At 41.7% G+C, this 15,049-nt stretch overlaps 1 protein-coding gene across 4 annotated transcripts in view; it reads left to right on the forward strand.

Annotated features, from left to right (window-relative positions):
- Ypel (Yippee-like) overlaps positions 1-14,249 on the forward strand; it is a 32,555-nt gene extending 18,306 nt beyond the window's left edge. The window contains exons 2-7 of one of the 4 annotated variants that reach the window (XM_086971074.1): positions 6,855-7,162; positions 7,501-7,717; positions 7,990-8,361; positions 9,261-9,405; positions 9,616-9,759; positions 10,026-14,249. In XM_086971074.1, coding sequence (XP_086827200.1) covers positions 8,294-8,361; positions 9,261-9,405; positions 9,616-9,759; positions 10,026-10,127 — 459 coding nt within the window. In that variant the 5' untranslated portion in view covers positions 6,855-7,162; positions 7,501-7,717; positions 7,990-8,293 and the 3' untranslated portion in view covers positions 10,128-14,249. The other 3 variants (XM_086971076.1, XM_022844652.2, XM_086971075.1) reach the window with 3 other exon arrangements.
- The last annotated feature ends 800 nt before the right edge of the window (positions 14,250-15,049 follow it).

The following is a 15,049-nucleotide window of genomic DNA, read 5'->3' on the forward strand; positions in this document are numbered from 1 at the left end:
AGAAGCAGATCTCCGCTGCCCCGCCCTCTCTCCCGCTGACTTTCGGGCTCTCTATATATGTTCCTGTTTAACTCTAGTAGTGTTATTTTTCGTCCGGAATTACAGAGCAGTCAAATATGCTGAGGTTTTTGCATCCAGTTATGGTCTATGGGTGGTACTCATAGTTACCTATAAATGTTCATAAAAACATTAATTGGATCAGTCCATCTATTGAATTCAGTGATCTTTGGCACGCTACGCATAGTTTACTTATTACTATGGATCTATTGATGTTATGCTCACACACAACAATGATAAAGTACTTTTATTTTACACTGTAGGAGAATACGTAGTAGACGATGGAACGTTCCATTTAGTCGGTTATCTATTGTAGAACAAATTAAATCTGTGATCCGACCCGGTTTGACAGATGCGGGCACATTACATTGCGCTGAATTTTTTTGCTGTCGACACAACTCTCACCCAAGTGACTTACTTTTTAATGTACGATTTTTAAATCATTGCTTTGGTCATTTATTTTTTATGTGTCTTCTATTAATAGGAGCGTGCATTCGGTAACTTTTTTTAGCGTAAACGCCATCACCATATGCTATTTAGAAATATCCGTATGTTGATTTCAACGGCAATCTATTATTTTATACGTTCTATAGCAAAGCTCACCTCCATCTCTTCTAACGATAAGAGAGATGGCAGTGCGACGCTCTACCCCACCTTACACAGCTAGTCATTATCAGCCTAACAAGGTTCACCTAAACTCATTAATCAGTTTGTTTTGGTTCCGAGGGCAAAATTGCCTAAGTATGCGCTAATCATTGTACACTACCAGTTCATAACAATATCACTTTACGCTCAGCTTTACCGTATTGTGTCACCGTCACTAATTTTACCCTCACTATTGACAACTGATTTCTAAGCAGTGTTTAACGACAGTGCGTCTGCCAACTGGGAGCTATCTTCGAACGACTGGTTTTTACGCAGTAACAACGAAAAGCTCGGCCGTGCAGTATTGGTGCTCTGCATTACCCGAAGTATTATGGCAAGTTATGTAAGACCATAGTCTGAGTTCTAGAGACTATGCAGAGATAATAATAAATCGGCAAAAAAAAAGATTCAAATGGCCGTGTAGACTCGCACCGGTCGATGCCTCGATGCCAGACGGCCTTAAAAACCTAGCAAAGCCTTGTCGTCAATAGTATTACGCGACTCAACAGAAATGCGCAACAGATCGTTCTGAATGTAAATAAATATTTTGGCAAATATGTTTCAGACAATCTAAATTTGGCTATAACCCTTGGGTCTGCCACATATACCCTGTAGTGCATGAATTTGGCTACGCGTTTAGCAATGGTAGAAAATAGAGCCCCAAGCGGTACGCAACGACGTTTCAGGAATATCATTCAGGGTAAATTTGACAGGTGACGAAATTTAATGTTCGCTGAGTCGCAACAAAATACAAGTCGAGTTTGAAGGCGGCATAATACGACTTGTACTACGCCGATTGTATCGTGGCCTGTGTCCTTTGATCTACCGGTTAAATACTGACTATCGAAACTATTCTGGCAAAAGATATTATAAAACGTGAAATAGGTTAACTGATTGAACCGGTAATGAAAAACGTTTCGTGTTTCATATTTTTCGTGCGCTGCTTAGTCGCTAGACGCATTACAGCACGAAGCGAAGTATGTACGCTCCGATTCGAAGTAACGCCACGGCGTGCCTCTAAACTTAGCGGGCAAAGACGTTACCCGTGGGGACAAGCAGTAATTAACTCGAATTCCCCGTCCGTCCGGGGCGACTGGGACAGGGATTGAATTCAAATCCACTCGTATTGAAGTATGTCGAGATAAGTGGAAAAGTAGTGATTGGTTTACGCATTTTGCTGACGCTTACCGTATTTTTCATTGCTTGACATTCACTGCGAACGACAGTCAGCGTTATTATAGTCACTAAATTAGGTAGAGCTCTATTTGACTTTTTGCTTGGGCATGGCCCTCTGTTGTCTCTTGAAAGGAGAACATTGTTGTTGTGTTAAAACTCGCAGTGCTCAGTGCAAATAGTACTAGGAAACATTACTGTACTGGCCACTTTTACTTGCACCAGGTAAGACATTATCTGCCGTAGTCATCTTCATTCACTACATTTACTAAGCACTTTATCTCCCATACAGGGCAAATGTTTGTGGAGAAAAATCGTCTACGACAATTTTGATGCTGTAGCTACCGCTGCCGCTGTTTGTTCCGATAAGAAAAACAGACAAATTATGCAAAGTAACACTATTCTAATGCATTCTTCATTGACAGCTGAAGTTCGTTTAAGCACATTAGTAAACTCTAGTCCCGGCCTTATAAACTAGCATGGCCTAGTATCTATTGCTTTTTGGATGTCTAGGCCAACTGGTACCATCCAGCTGTGTGCTTGCCTGCAAGGAAAAGTTAGTCCCTCTAGTACATCTACGTTTTCATAAAATATATTATGTTATCACAAGTGATGCATCGTTAGTTGGGCTGCAATGATGATTTCTATTATATGTTAAAGGTACTCTACACACTTTCCAACGCTCTGGTCAGCTATATACCTCGCCAAACGCATTCGCGACTCCATTCGCTCGTCTGGACCTTCTACAGCTGGTAGTACAGATTAAACTCATCTGTCTATGACGAAAGTGTGCTACAAGTGCGGCTTGTTGGCTACAGCTTCATAAATTGCACATTCGAGTACATCACTCGCATTTCCAATTGGCCTGGAGTCAATTCACAGGAAGCCAGTTCTTACTCATATCAGTATTTGGATTGAACTTACATAACACGGTCCATGTAAAGTGACAGTTCTGATTGACAAAATCCTCAGACTCCAGGTTCTGATGGAAAGCCTTAAGCGTGGCACTGCGTTTCTGTTTTTCGGATCCTGACATCTAGTCACCTCCTCACTGGTCTTCAAGACTCCAATCTAATATACTGCTCTCTCATATACTGCTTTCGCTAAACGCTTCCTTGCCTGATATCTTTATCGATCTTTGATTATTTCCGCAGCTCTGTGACCTTAGAGGTATAAGAACCTGATGACCGCTAAGCGTTCATTTTTGAGACAAAAATGTTTTTTCTTCTGTCTCATTTTTCCTGAAATAAACCGGTAGGAGACTGGAGTACCCATTGAGCATATGTATGCGTGAATTTTCATTCCTAATCTGCCTATCGCTTTGTAAAGCAAAGCTTTTTGTTCGAGATAACGTTATGTAATCACAATCTGCTATCCATACATGGCCTAAGCCTGTATTTTATTGCTTCCGCTTGCAAGCAACAAACGAATGCAGCGACGAACTAATGAAACGCATCCGCAACCTTGCCGCTTATTTACTCTGGTATATGGGTCTAATTTAATATTTTCCTATTGACCCCAAACTACGTCCGATGACGCGAGTCAATTGCCTTGCGCTATATTGCACGCTGCATACGATATGCTGCCCATATGACGCCGGCCTTAGCGGGTCGAGACAGGACAAGAGGCTGTGTGACAATGCTATTTGATCTATTGCCGTAGCTTGAGCATTACGTACAGACGAGGCGCGAGAGAAATGAGCTGGCAACTGGCGTCGGGTAAGAACACTCGATCGATTACACGTACGTGCACCACGTGAGGAGAGGCAGTTTGTCGTTGTCGGATAAGACAACCCGAACAGTACGTAACGACTGGCCGCCGGCGTCTGTGGTCTAGATGTCACAGTGGGTCAGAAAGCTAGCAGCATAGCTAATGGCGGGATAGCGGACGTCGCATATGCACAGCAAGCTTCCATATAATACTCTAGAAGCAGTTATGGTGATGATGCGATTCCTACTCCATTAGATAGGATAGAAGAATACGAATTGAGTGGATGTTGAGCGATATGCTACAAAGATAGCAGACAGGTAGGCAATGGTTAGACAGCAAATAAAGGCTCATGCAATTTTTTCTACGCATATGTACACAACATCATAGGGATCACCATCATTATAATTGTCGTTATCCTCGCCATTGTCCTATTCTGTCCTTAGCCCTACGACAGATGTCCTTTTTTGAACACGTGTCCACTATACCGTTACGTACGTTTAACGAATAACTGACAGGCCAGGTGTATCCGACATTCTAACTAGCTGTAATGTAAAAGGTGAAAAAAGTTGATACCTTACGAAAAAATAGGTTTATTGATCCAAATCACATTTGAAATTTCTTTGTTAACTCTATTCATTTTTCTTTATTAGTAGCCATAGCGTACTCTGGAAGTATTGACTGCGATGCGCGGCGACCGTATCGATGAGTCGCGGATGGGCTTTCCCGAACAAAGTCGTACTGACGGCGAACGGTGTGTAGAACAGCCAGAGCAGTAGGGATAGGATGATCTCGTCGCATGACATGATTGCATTCACACGACTGACTGGTTCGAGCCGACAGGTCGTGCGGCCTCAAAGGTTACCGCACGGTTATGTTAGTTGGTTGACAGTCAATATGGCTGCCGCTGTCGCATTTATGCTTGTTTCCTTACCATGCTCGTGCGTAACTGCTGCGTGAATGTTCTCGTGGTGGTCCTCGGAACTAGTATTCAATTAGAGTCATGGGTGCAAAGGTTAAAGCTACAAAAACGAATGATGATGGTCTATCGACACGCAACTGGACAGAGACCCTGTGCCTGTTTGCTTGTCTAACTCAAATAGACTTAGTCGGATCGGACTGAGCTTTAGCGTATCCCTAGAATATCATCTGGAATAATGCTCCGCTTAAAATACAACGAATTGGGAAAGCACTTTTTCCCGAATGGAGTATAGTTTTAAACTGTTGGAGCATAACGCTGATTTGGGCAAATTGGTTGTTTTTTTTTGCCACGTTTGAATTTTTTTGCGTGTTTTTATAGAGCTCCCATATAGATATATAGAAGAAGGTTGTGACGGTTGAGGCAGGCTAGGGGGAAAATTTTTTGCTACTAACAATAACAGCCGAATGTTTACATAAGGATTTCTGTAGGGAGGGTCATTTTTGAGAGCTGAATACCTTTGTCGAGGTGCATTAGAGTACTTTACACGTTTCTATATCAAAATTTCAATTTTAAAGTTGGAAATGCTCCCTGAAGAGCGCAAACAACATGGCCTTATCTGGAAATGAGGTTCTCTTGACGTCAATTCTTGAATTTCGACCAACAGGGTAAAAATGCAATGGATGTCCCTATACCTAAAATTACTACTTCGGAGTCAAAATGGTCAAAAAGCGATAGAGAGATTCGTCTAGCCCACATGACAGTGAAGTGAAGATGAGCTTCAAGCTATTTTGAGTTTATGATAAGCTTATACAGGAAAACTGAAGCGTCTTTTCTGACGAACGTTTTAGTAGAACAGTATTTTTCGAACATATTCTCAAGGAGATTTGCAAGAAATATCAAAATATCGAAACACTTTTTTATACCAAATGACGGTAATATTAGGGAAAGGTTGTGGTCTGGGTTTGAACCCATATAGCATAGACAGACGATTCGTTTCGAAGTGACTGCGAGCCAGCCAGCCGTTCGTCTGATAGAATGCCTAACGGCGATACTGGACGTAAAACTCGAAACACAGGTCTTCACATTGATAGATCGGTCTCAATAATCTGAGTAGTAAAAAATACATGTTCCCAAATATTGGATATTTCGGCGTAAGAAAGGTAAAAAATTCGCTTAATAAGCACTGAAACGAAAATTTTTCACATGGGAGTCTAAAGAAAGAGGTGTTTCTTGGTGCCAACTGAAAACTCGCGATAAGTCGAATCCAAACGCAATATAAGTTCATATATTTAGGTCTCAAGTTCTGGATTCAAAACGTGGTTTGACGAGTAACTTAAACAGTGCTCTGCGCTGCCAATCTATAAATTGCAACAAACTGAATAAAAATGCTATGCATATACCTATACTCAGAATAAATGTTTTTGAGTGAACCTTTAGATATCATTCGGAAACTCGAGAAAGGAAATATAGAGTTGATTCTAATTTATTTTCGAAGTGCTCTTGTTAAAATGTACGAAAACATAACGTTAAGATAAAAGCAAATCCAATTGGTGATATCCCAGAAACGGGGTCAGTATACCAACCGAGGTATTAAATATTTGCCTTCATTCAGTATACGTACCTACTTATTAAAAGAAATATTTCAAAAATCTTTAAACCTTGTTGACCTCCCAGAAATGGAGTCAATACAAAATAAATAATACTTGAAACGTAGGCAATTGAAACAACATATTCAGTAGAATATTGAGCCATTTTTTTATAGGAATAGATACACAAAGAAACAAGTTAATGACGTCTCAGAAAGAGACACGTTTGTCAATTGCGACGTGTATCAAAAATCGACCGAAGGCCAATTCGAACCACGTGCTATTGATTAATCAGCTAACAGTCATATCCATAATTACTTTGTAGAAATGCACCGCAAGCCGGTACATCACGAGCGAAACAAGCCCAGAGTCGACTGAGTACCCTGGGAAACACCTAAGAACAGGCTATAGAAATAGCTGGTCTTGTAGTTAACTGAAAAGCTTGACCACATATCGGAGTGGGGTCCTTGTGGACCCCTGATAGTCGTATATAATTAATATGATAGTATTTACAATCTAAAATCATCACCGAGTTTCTTTGTGATCAAAAGCCGTAAACGAGCGTCTAGGTTTCAATTTAAAAAAATAGTCCCACACGTTTCGTAGGAGCAAACATTTTTCCCACGTCTACGCATGGCTTCATAGATGCCCGTTTTTATTCCATTAATGTAAATCTTTGTATAGAAGCATTTTTATACGATTCCCTGTTCCTAATAAAAATTAATTATGTCTGTTATTTTCGCTGTTTGCGTTTATTTTTGCAGTTGGGCGAAGGCGAGATTCGGTGACAGCAGCGATAACATATTACGTGCTTACGTGCGCCGTGGTGGCGGTGGATCAATTTTTTTTTCCATTGTAGTTACCTCGAGAGCGAGGTGATCGCGTGCGATGCTTTGACCTTTTGCCGATTCCTCGCACTCTTTGCGTGGCGTTGTCGTCGGAGTTGCGAACAGTCTGAAGGAGACGAAAAAGGAGCGATAGAGGACGGTATTTCTGCTGCGCCCCCTAGGGGTGGCGGTGTGGCGTTATTGATCAACGTTGACCAATCAGGCCTTCGGCCATCTACTACCGGGTAATGACCACAACTGTTATCACTGACTACTTGATTTTAATTAGAATTACAAGAAATCGATGATTGGCTTCCTGCTCCCCTTTTTAACCCTTTTTCCATCTAATTGAAACGAAAAGATTCAATGTCGACAAAAAATAACAGCAAACAATCCTGGTGAGCGAACTTTGTGCCTTATTGTGACGTAATTATTAGTCTTTGTTAACCATTTTTAGACAAACGGAAAAGTCTCAATTCAATAAGGATGACGATATATTGGTTTGGTACGACTAGAAAATACCATTGCTTAATACCAGCCATGTCGAACGTAACGTCTTTTTGAATATGAAAATCGCATTTAGTGGCGTGGCAGCTCATGCTCGTCGAAGATACAAAGTCCGAGGGGAACTTTTTGGAGCTATAAAAAGATGATTGAAGACGATACCTAAGACGAGGGAACACCGATGAAATTAGCGACCCCTCGAAAAGTCAGACTCAGCGTAATTTATTCATGGCAACCGTTCGATGTAATAGCTAACGAAACCGCGCATGAAGGAAAGCAGTGGTAGCATTCACGAGGTAAAGGGAACGAACTATTTGACAATATCTGCTTTTTCAAATGTAAATTACGTTACGTAATAATAAAATTAGGTTTGCGCCTTAAATCTATCAGTGTAGTGTATGCTAGGGTTGATCCCGTCGCAGTCAAAGGAAATCTTACAGCCACTCGGCTTGCATAGTCCGCAGGTGTAAACTATTGTAATTTAACGCAACGTTTTTTTCGCATTGGCATTCGTGTTTCTTTATCGCTTTATCTGTCTGTCTGTTTGTCTGTCTATTATTGTTATCAGGAGTGCGCAGAACACAAAAAATGGCCGAATTTCTACGTCAAAAGGACCTCGAACAGACTTCCTCACAACTTACTTGTCCAGGCCCTGCGATCTGCTCTCTAGTTTTCTATGGTTCCGCTGCGATTCTGCGCCGACAAGCCCTTCACACCACCCGCTAGCCTCTGAATCTTCTCCGCCTACATTCACCCGAGAGCGAGAAGGAAAACGAAGTGAGCCCCTAAATTCGATTTCGAAGAGAGCGTGCTTTCTTCCATCCTGAGACTCTGGCTCGACGCTGGAGCGCGAAAGAGCTCGCGCCACTGTAATGGCCTCAGAAATTTGGCGAGCAATATCTCTCACAGTGGGGCTAGGTAGCTGTCTCAGCGCAGACAGGTAGATGTCAACATGCAAAAATCGACCAGACTTTAGGTTAGAGGTTAGGTTACGGCACTGTGCTATGCTTTTACGCACGTAAATCTTACGGTTGATTAGCGCCGTATCTCGAATATACGTTACTGTTGGTATCTTTTTCTCGATCGTTGTGCTTGAGTTTTTTGTTGCGTTAATAAGAAAAAAAAGAACGTTAATGACATATGTGCATGTCGTGTTACTGGAGAACGCGCAGGTCCAGGAAAGAGGTATCGTCAAAATCTATTTTCGCAGTGCTTCACCGGGACGTATATTAAAGTATAAGAGTTACATGGCAGGCGAAGTTTTCGATGACATCGACTTTTTTTGCTTCTTGCTAGATCGTTTTTTGCTAACTTGCTTCGGGCGTAGGCGTTCTGTATGGACTCGAACGTCGGTGAGAGCAGACTGTGCCCAGTTTTGCTGCGGCGTAGCTCGGTTGAATTAACGATCCATTAATCTGTAGGGCACATGTGTAGAACATGGATTAGTTTATCCCATGATCGTACTAATACTAGTAATAGTGCGTAGTTTTAGTGTTCTTTTCTATATGGTGTATATGCTGGGTGAGAAAATACGACTGCCGTTACAATATAGTTCGTAAGCTCATTAACAGATTCTATCACTATTTTGAGTGTATTCCACAAATCCAGTGTCTGTAAAGTGGGGGGGTCGCACTGTGCCGACTTTGTTCCCGAAAATTCACCCGGTCACACATCGAGGTCAATTGTCCCATATGTAACCACGTGTGCATTCATCCATGTGGTGAAAAAACATCTAGTCAAATAGGCTTGTGATGTGGTCTAGTGCGCAAATTATGTAACCCCTAAGTACATTTTCTATCTGCATTTATGAACGTTTCATCAATCGGTCAAACACGACAGCCAGGAGGCCGATAGCTCAATTGTGGCTCCGAAAATGGTGAAAACATTTCACGAATATCTGGCGCATTGCCACAGAACATATTCATGCATCCACTGCCGAGCACACCTCGCCAGCCATGAGGAATTAATCTCAAAGTCCTTCCAGGTAAGCGGGCAATTACCTTATCATTACGTTGTACTCTAAGCTAACGACCAGTAGAACATCGATAATAGCAATATGTAATTAAGCATAGTGGAACGCAATGTGTAGTTATGTGTTGCATCGCCCGCAATCATGTTGAGTTAATATGGTTGTTCACTGGTAGATTTGTCTATTCGTTCTGTCCATTGTTGCTAATACCCTGCGCCGCTGCAGGGAAGCCAAGGTCGGGCCTATTTATTCAACTCTGTAGTGAACATCGGTTGTGGACCTGCGGAGGAGCGGTTCCTCTTGACGGGTCTGCACGCCGTTGCTGATATCCACTGTGAATCCTGTAAGACCACGCTCGGCTGGAAATACGTAAGTAAACAGCGCAAAATTTTCTGCACATAAATTCAGTAGATTTTGCCGCTAGGTAAGCTAATGGAGCATTAATTAATCGTCTCTGACGATTACATATCACACACTCATATTGGGTACTAGATTGCTTCTGTTCCCAGTGGTTCTCACTTAATGAGTTTGTTCCTTGTGTTTCTGTTCTCCGCCGCCGCCGCCGCCGCCGCCGCTGGCACCGTGTCGCTGTTGTTGTTGTTGTTGTCGTTGTCTGTGCGGCTGCTCTACTTCAGGAGCATGCATTCGAGACATCGCAAAAGTACAAGGAAGGCAAGTACATTATTGAATTAGCTCATATGATCAAGGAAAATGGCTGGGGTGCGAATGAAGAATGACCCGGGCTGGGCGTGCGAGCCCGTGGAAGGTCGTGTCCACCGCGCCTCACTACCGATTCACCGTCACCGGGTCCACCCTCAGGAACCCAGCAGCACTCCTCAGCGCCTGAGGATCTCTGCAGTCCATACTAAAAGTATGATTTATCCGCAGCTAAAATACAAACGGCTATTATTCCCATGACGTTTAAAAAGTACTACACATGGCGACGGTGTCAGTGGAAAAAAATATTTTTATCGGACGTGACCACTTTGTTCCGGATCGCCTGGCCATCAATTCAGGATTTCAGAGGTAGAAACACTGGCAGTGAAAACACGCCGAAAGTCATTGCAGAAATGTGCGCTTTATCGATACCTACAAGCGATAAATATAGTGTTCTGGTGATTTTCGTCGTGACTTTTGTCAACAAGCGGTAAAAATGGCTCCCCGACTTGCCAACGGAAAATGCCATGAGACGAGAGTGAGAGAAACGATGTGCTAATTAGAACTCTTGTTATTAAGAGTCCTACCTCTTTTTTATGTGGGACCTGCATCGACATGGTGTAAGCAGCTGGGTCGCAGAGGCGAGGTCGACAAACAAATCTTCTGATGTTTCGTTGGTAAAGTTACTGTCGAGTAATTTGAATGATATTACGCACCAGGTTAGAAAAAAAAACATGAGGAATATGCCGTCAACGTGATAGAACCTCGGGAATGCGCCCACGTACACAACCTACCCCATAAAAACAGTTGACCTCATCAATCATTCAGAACTGTTCATGATATTATTACTACTACTAGCCAGGCTTGTATTCCAGGATCGTAACTGTAAAATTATCCTTTGACTATTAGTTCATCTATCGTCAAGGCCTTATATAAGGTGTCACTGTGTGTACCTTGTGTACGGTGTTGATGCTACAATATATCATATTGTTATCGTTGAGATTTGCTTCCTACAACGTAGATCGCACCAGACGATCGAACCAGAGTACAAGCCCTGCGCTAATCCTACACATTTAGTAGATACTGCGACTGAGGTCTGTGCATACTTCAGTGCAAAGTCAAAACCTTTTACCCAAATCAGTATGTACCAAATCTTCGATTCCTGAGTTCTTTACTCCAGAAGCCTTTGCATCCTACATTTGTATCCGTTTTACCACATACTCCTATGATTAATTACACACCTAGACACAGACCCACTAACCTATTTTCTATCCCCACTCACAGCAACAAACAATAATTGAGCAAACTGTGATCATTTTGTATAGACGGAAACGAGGATTATGCCAGCGAGAGACACCAAACCTAATGGCGGTCAAAAAACTGGTTGAAGTACACAACGAGATTGTTGCTGAGTGAGTTGTCGTTTTATATTGGCTGAGCTAGACCAGCCATTGGTAGTTGCTGAAAGAAGTAACTCACGCAATTTTTCAAGTCGATCGCCATGTATGGGATTGTCACTCAGCATTGAAAGCCATCGCTGCGATGAAACGAACAGATGATGAACTAAATAACTTTAATCATTACAATGAAAAATATAGAAAGCTTTTGGTGAATGAACACAGCGAGCACGGCAGAAGAATCTGACGATTATGAATCAGTGGCAGTTGTTGAAAGACCATAGCAATGCTGATTCTAATTGTTATGGTTACAATAATAATGGCCCAAGGATGAACAGGACATATTCGGCGTGCGATATGTCTAGCTGGAAACAACAGGACGGAACGAATATAGGACAAAACGCGCGAGAAATAGAAGCTAACGAGCTATGTATGCATGTCTGACAGGACAGCAGTACGTGAGCGAAAGGCCTGCTCACGCAGGTGATCCTGGGCGATGATGGGGTGATTACTGAGTAGACTTCAACGATGAGGGACATATGAAACATGAGTGTTGGTCGCCATTTCTAGAGCACCAATACATATTCCACACCTGCTACAGCTTCTATTATACAATAACTATCAAATCTTGTGTAATATCAGACACCAACGATCGTGAGAATTAATTGATGCAAAGAAGTAAACCTGTGCAGGCTTTGTAGACATTGAAAGCCTTATGATTCTTTGGCCACTCCGTCAAATTCAAGGGTTAAATGCAAGCATGAAGGTAATACAAATAACCAGCGAGTAGTCTGCCGGGACCGAACACAAAGAATTTTCACTACGAGGGACATCAAAATGAGGCGTGCCTTCGCGGAAGATGTGGCTAAATACTGAGACGATATTTAGGACACCATTTTGCTTGCTGTCTATTTAAGCGCGCCGCTTTGCAATGTCCAGGCAAATCATTTAGGGTTCGCAAGTGATCGCGGCCTGCGACGCTGGCCACTGGACCGAATAGATTACAAATGATATGCCGTTGTATTTCCGTGCATTTGACAAGCATCGACCGAGCCGAAAATATGGTGAAACTTTTTCAAAGGCGGGGGAAATTTCGTTTTAGGTAGTGTGTAAATGAGACTGAGGCACTGACGACGGGTCTGAAAACGATGGTGGACGGATTATTTTTCTTAGACTTCAGCTTGAATTAGTATGATTATTATTAGGTGCTGCATCGAATCGTTCCAATAGCGGAGCGACAGTCCCTGTCGCTCAAAATTAGTTTAACAAAGGTGCATGTTTTTTCGATTTTACAAAAGAAAAATATGTAGAGTAAGTGTCCTTTATGTAGATATAAAGATGCCGAATTCGCTGACGAAACTTACTTGCTAAAAATTCCGCCCAAAATTGATTAAGAAGTGCGCTCGCGGTAGTGAAATGCCTTCTGCTATATCTACTTTCAGTCTTTATCGTGTGCATTAATCGTTATGGCCATGTACTCTAATAATCATAATAATGATAAACTATGATTACTGCGATGACCCGGTCACGCCAAAAGTATTTTTCGAATCGGTTTGCTTGGGCTGGCAAACTTGCTTTTTCATCGTACGGTGCATATGCTACTGGCCCCCATTGGCCGAATCGACACTGGGTGTAACCCAAACCCGCGTTTTTCTTTGAGCAGGAAAAGGGCTCTTGCTTTTTTTCTTGCTGCGACTTGCATCCAGTAATAAATTTACGACGAGCTCCATTTCCATCCTTTTAATCAGTTTCTTCGAGCCCATAAAATGCTGCGTGCGTTGTAAGGGCAAGCGTTAATGTTCGATTGGTTAAGTCGCATGGTCCTATCTGAGCGTGACCCGTTATGGACATAAAAGCTAAGAGTACAGGTTATTATGGACATTACGTACCATAATCATATGGATTATCATATGAATGGAATGTGGAAGGCATAAATGAAACGACTCTTAATGCCACAATCATCGTAGTAACAGGATTATTACATATAGCCCTATCAACATAAGTACGTGTGTATGAGTGCACACATTGTTAGCATGACTATACGTAAGAACCATAGAAGTTATATACACATGGTTACATGCTAATAGTACATATATTATGCACTCTATGGGGTGTACCAGAGCCCGGTCCGGTATTGCTGTCACACAAACATAAGTGAAAACGTAGCACTTTAGGCCGGGTTCGATTTTTTCATACAGAGCTTTCCTAGTTTTAAGTGGAACACGACGACGGCTAAAAAGACGGAAGGTTATGAAAACCATGATAAACTGCTACTTAGGTGGAATTGGGTCTAATAAAGTAATCATCCATTACATAAATGTTTATCAGAACGATCTATAAATGCAATCCGCTGTTGTACCCCGAGCCACCCCATTTTTTAAACAGTTTTCGGACGTCTGAATGCCATTAGGGTGGTGGCTTTCCGCGTACCATAGAAGGCTTGCACTTGAATTTCGAAATGAAGGATGGTACACCCCATAAATATGTGAAGCTTCATATGCAACTGATAAATGATCTTAATGAGGATGAGAATATCGTGTGATAGGAAGTGATTTTTGACTGTAGTGAACTGAGAACAACGTATCGTTTTAAAGAGGCCGAAAAGAAGGAACTCTAATAGGTCGTGAACTCAGCTGATGTAATGATCTAATCTAATGGGAAATTGGGTCAAAATGCTTCGGTTCAATATTGTATGTAGAGCACAATTTAGTATTATTTATCTACTGTTAACAAGACTGTTGTATACAACCGTTTTCGCCGTATTTTCTTTGAAAGATCAATAAATAGTGAAATCGATAAATGTTACATTTCAGTTTTTTGTTTTGCGACTGTACAAAAGCACAAAAGCAGTAATTTGACGGGTTGCCTTTTTTGCGTAAAAATTCGTTGTAACACACACGTTCGAAGAACTAAAGGCGAATAAGCGATCCGCAATATCGGCGAGTAAGCGATCCTATACGAGTCCGACAATTGCTCTGATAGACGTCAACTGATATACTGTATGGGGATTACAGCGCCGCACGTAGGCTAAGATATACACTTCCCTTCGTCAAAATTACACTACCTGTATTCAGTGAATGACCGGAAATAAAAGAGGTCGTTTGAAGTGCGATTCTTTCTATCGAAAAAATAAACGAGCATTGTTAACTCTAGTCATTCCTCAATAGAGCAGTGGCTGATCTCTGTAAAAACGTAAGTAATCTGCGTGGACGCGCTCGTTAGCACATTTTCACCCCCGTAACAATAGACTTAGTTGTCGGTAGTTTCTTGTGCTGTCGTGCATGTAGCAATCACAGAAAACAAGCGTACATTGCGCTTCTTCGTTAATAATAATAAAATTTGTCATCAGCATTAGTTGAAGGTCGCTCTCATATGACTCAGAAATTGAGGTTAACTGACAGATCACGGATCGGAGACTTACTAACGCCTTGTACCTATCATATACATACAACAACGCAAAAAATGAAGCAGTTTTAGAAGATGGTATGCTGATAACATTTCTATTGACAATGATGCAGATGATGATAACAATTAAAAACGATTACAAAGAGCGATATTTTAAATTTTGTCTGTTGGTAAGTCTAAATATATCTATATATAAATAA

The sequence above is a fragment of the Varroa jacobsoni genome, unplaced genomic scaffold (genome assembly GCF_002532875.2).
Source record: "Varroa jacobsoni isolate VJ856 unplaced genomic scaffold, vjacob_1.0 scaffold_1120, whole genome shotgun sequence".
NCBI lineage: Eukaryota > Metazoa > Arthropoda > Arachnida > Mesostigmata > Varroidae > Varroa > Varroa jacobsoni.